At 34.6% G+C, this 8,046-nt stretch overlaps 1 protein-coding gene across 1 annotated transcript; it reads left to right on the top strand.

The window, feature by feature from the left end:
- The first annotated feature begins 5,735 nt into the window (after positions 1 to 5,735).
- Positions 5,736 to 6,695, top strand: LOC137388550 (uncharacterized). Its single transcript, XM_068075034.1, has 2 exons — positions 5,736 to 5,988; positions 6,481 to 6,695. Exons 1-2 carry the CDS (start codon positions 5,760 to 5,762, stop codon positions 6,693 to 6,695), a joined length of 444 nt encoding a protein of 147 aa, XP_067931135.1. The 5' UTR covers positions 5,736 to 5,759.
- Positions 6,696 to 8,046: the final 1,351 nt, after the last annotated feature.

Raw genomic sequence — 8,046 nt, 5'->3', positions numbered from 1 at the left:
TGCATATTCATACCAGCTCTCCTCTTAATCACCCACCAGTGGCTATCTGATTTAAAATGAAACAAATTTCTTGCATCACGGGTTTTACTCCTAGTGTGAGAAAGTAGAAAATTTGAAATTAGAATAACAGTGACATACAGCACCATATGATCAGCTGCGCGTATATTCTGATAATATCATACCTAAAACTGTAAAATAAAGGGTTTCGGACGGGTTTTAGGAATAAACGTGTAAAGAAAAGCAAATTATTAGATATCTGTTAAAATGCTAGAAAAGCAGCTGAAATATTTATTCCATCAAAGCTGCTAACCATGTTCAAATATCAAGTTTTGCTGTTTGATGAAAAAGGAAAGGCAACTTCAAAACGATTTTGTATTAGCTTTTCTGCAGATTACACTCAGCTGATTAAATTCTTAAAAAGTGATGTTCGTACAACCAAATTATTGTCAATAGCAAAAGAACTTGTGTTTGATCAGCTATGATTTATCACCACAAAAGACTCCCAACTATTGAAAAATTAAAATACAGGAATATATGTACATAAATTACCTAACTAGAAATTCCACTGCCATACAGCCCACGACCAAAGTGATATTGGAAAAAAGAAAGGGTACTGATGGTTGAGAAATGCAATATTAGCAGTCAAATAGGATAACTGCAATGGTAGCTGTAATGTACTGGGTGTTATTATATACAACAAATAGCAATAATGAAAGGAAAAGATTATATGTTTATATCTCTCCTACTGCAAAAAAAGAAATGCAATATTGGCCAATATTAGAAGTAAAATGCACTGATATTATTAGAATAACCAATATTATTTATATAGTAATAATAAAAAGCCAATGCACAATTTTGTTTACATTTCAAAACGGCATAGCTAACAATATCACGAAGTTGTGATATTTATATAGATTTTTAGAAAATCTGTACTACGTAGTCATTGTCCTGTAGTCATCCAAACTTATAATTAATTATTGCAATAATCTCATTAGAACCGTTAGAAAAAATATCATCGTCATGCCTTTACTTACAATGCGTTTGATTTTTAGAAAGTCTGTGCTACGTAGTTATTGTTCTGTAGTCATCCATACTTATAATTAATTATTGCAATAATCTCATTAGAACCGTTAGAAAAAATATCATCGTCATGCCTTTACTTACAATGCGTTAGATTTTTAGAAAGTCTGTGCTACGTAGTTATTGTTCTGTAGTCATCCAAACTTATAATTAATTATTGTAATAATCTCATAAGAAACTTTAAAAAATATCATCGTCATTTGCTTTACTTATACTGCGTCGGACATCAGTTAGAATGGGAAAGTATTCAAATGTGTCGGCAAATGAAAATGAAAAAATTGAAATCGGCAAAAATGAAACGATTTCTGTACTCCTATGTTAATTGCCAAAACCTTCGGCAATTCAACGATGCTATAGACTGGTGAAAAGTGCACGTTATTTTTTCGTAAAATGAGCAAGACTTCATCGTTCTATTATCTGTCCCTCGGCGTTTCAATTTTTGGTCTTAACTTTTATTAAACCAAGCTTTTCAAGTGTTTTGTGGCGATTTTCGTTGAAATTAATCTGTCTATTTGTGTATAATCCGATCAGATGGTTAAGTTTTAAGATAATACCGATGGTTTACAAAAACTTGGTAACATATTTAAATAGGTTTAAATGTGTTATGTATCGTTATTATACTTTAACGACTTTACATAACGATGCATAAATTTATTGATGAAATTTCTTGACGAGGGTTCGTCTCATTGTTGATGAATAATTTTCGTAAGTTGTGTACACATGCATTTATCATAAAAACTCCCACCCTTCGCTCCGCTCGTTTGGTCGTGGGAATATACACATGTGATTTCCTGCTCATATCGAAACAAAGTATCACAAGTATGACTACTCAGACTAGATGAATTCCATACTATGCCCCGTACTACATAAGATAATTCTCTGGTTTAAAACACCAGAGCCGAAGTTTAAATATAAACTGAAAGTCAATCAAGATAACTTCAATTTATTTAATTATTATATAGGAAATTAATTATATAAGAAATGATTAAAATATGTTTGAAAAGCAGTGTTCTGGTGGTATAATTTTGGCTCATACATGTACTTTGAAAAGTTAGGTTCTAGTTCTATTAGGTACTGCAGAAGACCTAATTTGTGTTATCTGCAGGGTTTCACTTATCACTGGAGATGCTCGGCACCAATAACCTTGAAAAGTGAGGGATAACCGTAGTTGCTCAAGTCAGCATGTTTGTGGGGAATTTATGGTTCGAGCTGGTTATCAGTGAATCATTGTTTGGTCGTTAATGATGTAACCTGATCATGGCCATCATCTTACTGTCATCAGCAGTCTACTGGCTTCTAGTTGATGGTACTCTAGCTGACTTGTCTGGCTGAGTAGTTTCTGGGGACGGTGCAATTTTTGGTCTTGTCTAGTTTTGTTCAGTTACTAAGTTCCCAGCCATCCTTTTCATTTTAATACATGTAATAATGTGCTTATTTTTACTTGCAATTCTTAGTTATAAACAATCTTCTTATAAAAAGAAGAACCTCTAAATACTATCTACATCAGCTAAGGGATGCTTTGCAACAGCATTGCAGTGCTACAAATTTTTCAAGTATGAAGTTGGTTAAAAATAATTTGAGATCCGACTTGTGAGATGAGAATCTAAAATTTCTATTAATGCTGAGAGCATCTAAGCTGCAGTCAAACTTTGCAACGATTCTTGAATCAAGAATGCAATTTCATCAATAGCATTATAGATATTTTTGTGTGTTTTGACACCAAAATTTAATACTTTGTTATTTTTTCTCTAAACTAAAGGGTTGTTTTCGATAAGCATTATGTAATAGATAGTAACATTGAATAAAGTTTTCCATCAATCATTATGTTTCAAGCTTCTAATTTTTTGCAAACTTGAAATATGAGGCCGACCTTCAAACTGTAGTTCAAAGCTTCATGTGGTCCTTGGGCTCAAAAGTTTGGAAATCACTGACTTAGCAAAAATATTTGTTTGAGTTCCAAAGAAAACATCTACTGCGTTGTATATCAAGTAAATCTATTATTAGCCAGTCTACAGTGAGAAAAATGCACTACATGTTTTTGTTGGAAAACAAATCAAAAGTCTTCAACTTAAGCTAAAAACAATCAGAAAAAAGTTGTTCTTTTGATAAAAACAATGGCAGTTCTATTTGCCATACTAAAGGGGGAATGAGGTCTTCACGCTATAGTGGAAGTCAATCAATCACTCGGGTAAGTAATTGAAAAGCAATCAGAGTTACATTGAACTCGTAAAGTTTGTTAAAAATATTTTTTAGCTGGTCGTTGATAAGAAATATCTGTCTGACAACTGATTCGGTTTTGCATTAAAAATCTTAAAAATTTCTTTGTGCCTTGAAGCTGCAGTTGCCCATCTAACAGCGAGCTGTGAATGTTCCGCGTATCACAATTACTTCTTTTCCAAAACAGCCAACAAAAGCTGCTGGATTCATTTGAACAGGTAGAGATGGTATGCCTGGTGCCATGGGACCACCTGGACAAATAGGAACACCTGGCCTTCCAGGAAGAGATGGTATTTGTAGATGTGGTCAAAGAGAACCGAGTCAGTCAGCTGCCAAGGAATTTTCTCAAAACAAAGAATATGATGGCGCAAGAAATGATAAGGCAGGCAGCGGCACGGTTTACACCAGATGGGGTCGAACCAGTTGCTCCAACCAATCAGAACTTATCTATGATGGTAAGTATATCTGAATCGGATATAGTAATAGCGCTTTGCGTAATTCTTCTCTTTTAGTGGTTACAGTTTTAAACAATTTCATTTGTGAAAGAATCGAATTTTAAAACCCATCAACTTGTCTACACGCTGTTTAAAGAAACCTAACTGCTGCTGGATAGCATGGCATTTCCAAAACTCAGACAGCTTTTTTATGATTGTGGATCTATTTTATGGTGGTTCAACACTTTGAAGCCAACCTTGTATGCACAAGGAAGATTTTGGATCCTAGACCGTGGTAACAATTTCCACCAGCTGTGAAAGTACGAAGGATAGAACCTAAGTTTTTGCAAACAATAGGATGCAGGAAGATTTATTACAGCGCATAGTAGAGGTGGAACGAGACAGGTTTTTTAAGCTCGAGACGAGACTCGAGACACTGTCTTGTAAAAATTCGAGACTCGAGACACGAGACAGTAAAATAATGAGCATTTGGTGATGATTTCACTACACAAGTACTAGCTACTTGGTATATATAAAATTAATAAAACTCTTTTTAAATTGAATTTTCACCTGGTGTAAACGATTTAAATACAACATTTTAATAGTGATATGCATGTAGTTTTTGTAAACAAAAGTGACACAAACAGCTCTAAAATACCGAAGTTATATATTCTAAAAATTTTGAGGTTGACTGATCATAATTATTATAAACATATTGCTTTGTACATGTATATTTTTACCATCTATTGAATAGTTCTTACTTTTTAATGTAATGTGTAATGAAACCGATAGCCGTCGCTCTACAAAGAAATACCGCAACTAAAAGAACACACGATAACACTTTCATTCTTATCGTTTCATTAATGTTAAGTTTTGTTTGTGTATTAGCTGTAGTATGTGAATTATATTTAAATTGTACTCATGAAATTATATTAATTACTGTATACATGCACATGTATATTCTTATATTGAGCTAACAAAACGTCATTGTTAACCGAACACGGACTAGGGTCGACACGGCCTTTCGTTCGTTTCTCTGTGTCCGGGCAAGTTTTACCCGCAATTGGTAGTATATACGTAAAAGAGGCCCGAATTTTATGAAGGGCAGTTGGTGTTTAGACACGATACGATAAAATACAGATATTTTACCTGCAAAAGTCTAATTTATTAAATTGGATTATCCGAAGAGTAATTAGATACGACCCGGTATCTGTTTTAAGGACACAGAACCGAACTAAAAAATAACAGGGCCGTTGTCCGGACTACATGATTAGACTCGGTGGCCAACATAATCAGTAGCAACAGATAGTAACGGACCGGGTATAACTTTAAAGGCAGTTGCCCGCAATCCATTACAATATATGGAGTTGTTGCTACCGCAAGAAGCCATGTTATAACAACCGTGCGCAGGCGCTTTAGTTCTATTTCCTGTCTCGAGTTTGGCAATAGTTAAGTCGAGACGAGACCGATACGAGACGAGACAGGTCGATACTCGAGACGTCTCGTGTCTCGTTCCACCTCTAGCGCATAGCGGCAAACAAAAAACTGTGACTTTGAAAAATATATTAAAAACAATTTTTGATGGTTTTTAGTATCAAAAATTTATACTGTAAAAAGCCGACAGTTCTTTTTTCTCAGAGGGTTTGGAAACTCCTATAATCTAATTAAAGTAAAGTTGGTGTGAGAGTGAGTTTGTGAACCCTTTATTTTACTGATTGTAAAATCTTTTAAAACTATCTGACCATCTGCAACCAGAAACTATATTGATTTTTTTCTTAGGTTAAACTATTTTCAATAAACAAATGGGTATTTGAACTTTTTATCCTACATCACTAGATTGAAGTAACTGTTTTCACGACGGGCAATCTAAAAATCTCTCCTTTTTTCTACTTCTGTACGTTACCTGTAATCACAGGCTGTACATATCTTACAATCACCTGTTGAGTCTAATTGTTTTTCCAATTACTTTAAGGATTTACAGCAGGGTCAAGGTTTGACTATATGGGAGGTGGGGTTGATTATCAGTGCATGCCAAAAGATCCAGAGTACAACAGTTTCTCCAACATTAATCATAATCAGTGGCTGGGCTCATGGATAGCGGGTACAGAGTACCAGACACACCTCTACGGAATATTCCCTGACAATGCGCATGATCAAAATGTCCCTTGCGCCCGGTGCCACACAGGTAACCGGTCAGCACTCATGATGCTGCCAGGAAAGAGAACCTGCCCTAATGGCTGGGTGAGAGAGTACGAAGGTCAGACATGACAAATATATGTTGGACATCCATAAATATTTTAGTTAGTCTATGTAGTGGTCATTTAAGCTTCCCTATATGGAATTTGCAAAAGCAAAAGAATTCTTTCACCCAGTACGTTTACAATGCTCAAAAGTGTCAAATCTTAATATGATATATTTTACAGTTTGTGGAATTTTTATAGTTTATAATACGTTTTTAGTATTTTACTTCCTCACTCTGATTTGTGGAAATCTTGCCTGAGGTAGACTCTTAGCTAAATCTTTTGTTTGAAAATGTTTTCTACAATGACAATGATGAATAAGACCAATGAAACTGAAGCCATGACATGAAACTCAATGACATTATTTTCTTGACAAATGAGGATATGAATTTATAACAACTTTCAGCGTTCAGCCATTCTTAAACACTAACCACTAGTTACTAAAAACAATATCAAGTTGCGATTTCAGCAATAAAAGCTGCTTCCATTTTATTTCTTTATTTTGCCAGGTTATCTTATGACTGGAGCAAGACTGGACCACAGCCATATGGCTACTTATGAATGTGTTGACAAAGAGCCTGAATTCATCAATGGACACGGGGCTGATACCAATGGAGCCTTACTTTACTTTGTTAAACCTTTTTGTAGCGGCATGGCTACTACAGGACACTGCCCGCCTTACTCTGAAGATAGAGAGCTAACATGCGTCGTGTGCACCAAGTAATTATAAATTGGCAAAACTCTAATAACAGCATAGCATATGAATTATTGAATTGCAATATATGTTTTTTATATTTCCATAAAAGCACCGTGTTGTCACAATCTGATGTGAATATCATAGAAATGAAACTTTGTTATTGCATCACTAGGAATGTTTTAATAAAATGTTTAAAACATATATATTTAGCTAGTATTTTCAACGAGTAACCTAGACTCGCACTTGGCCAAGATAGTGAGCTCAAATCACAAATATAAGTTAACAAGGCAGAAACAAGATGATGCGGCAGCAAATTTGATTTCAACTCGAGGGCTCCTTTTTGCTGAAGTATTTCTAACAGTACCATATTTTACACTGGTATCTGAAGTTCTTCCTATTGCTGCCGCTAAGAACTTCCGTGTACGGCTCACGTTTGCAAAATGTGTATTAATTACTGCTATTGTTTTACAAAGTCTTTAACACGAATGAACTATAGTATCTATTTTTAGAAAAACTATAGTAACTAGCAGCTACCCTGGCAGTCTAGCGTGCTGTGAGACATCGTCTAGTATGCCGGAAAGCACACAGAATAAGTATGTGCACAAGTAGTCTAAAATAATGGAACTTGAATGATTACCGCAGGTGGTTGTGCGCTAGGCTGCTAAGTCGTATAGTATGAGTTGTCATCCCAACCTTCTACGGTGGGTTTGAACATATGGACAGACAGACAAAGCTCATAATAGTAAAGATAAAACTATCCATGAAATATTTCATTTAATGAGTATTTATTTGTGTAAAAAACATAGTTTAATTGTTGAAACAAATACTCTGTTAATAATACATAATTAAACATTAAAAACTTCGGATAATTATGTATAGCAGTAAACTAAATGTATTTTACCAAATCTATATAAAAACTTAATGAAAAAAATTTAAACTAAATTTAAAATCGAAACTTTTTTAAATAGTAGAACTATCTAAATAATTTATGTTTTCATTATCTGTTTAACGTTTACCAGAGGTATAGCCTTAGTAATGAAGGATACAAACTGTGCGTAGGCTACAGTTAACAGTTATATTGTTAAACATCTAATCAGCTGAAGATTCCATAGAACCCAAAGATTATACATGTATTTGTGCAGGAATCAGCGGAATACATAGAAATCTAGGTGTAAGCATGGTCAGCACCAAGATCCATAGACTCGTGAAGTTCGTTATAAACTATATAAAAACCTACTAACATAGGTAACATTTCAAGCAGCCTCTTATCAGTGCTAACAATAAATCCTACTTTGTCATCACAATGTCTGTTAGTCTGAGTAAAGGCTACGCGCTTCCATATTCTTTGACCAATTTTATCCAAACCTCACAAGCAGGT

The sequence above is a fragment of the Watersipora subatra genome, chromosome 2 (genome assembly GCF_963576615.1).
Source record: "Watersipora subatra chromosome 2, tzWatSuba1.1, whole genome shotgun sequence".
NCBI lineage: Eukaryota > Metazoa > Bryozoa > Gymnolaemata > Cheilostomatida > Watersiporidae > Watersipora > Watersipora subatra.
Note: the sequence above shows the minus strand (reverse complement) of the source record. Positions and strands in the feature narration are given on the sequence as shown.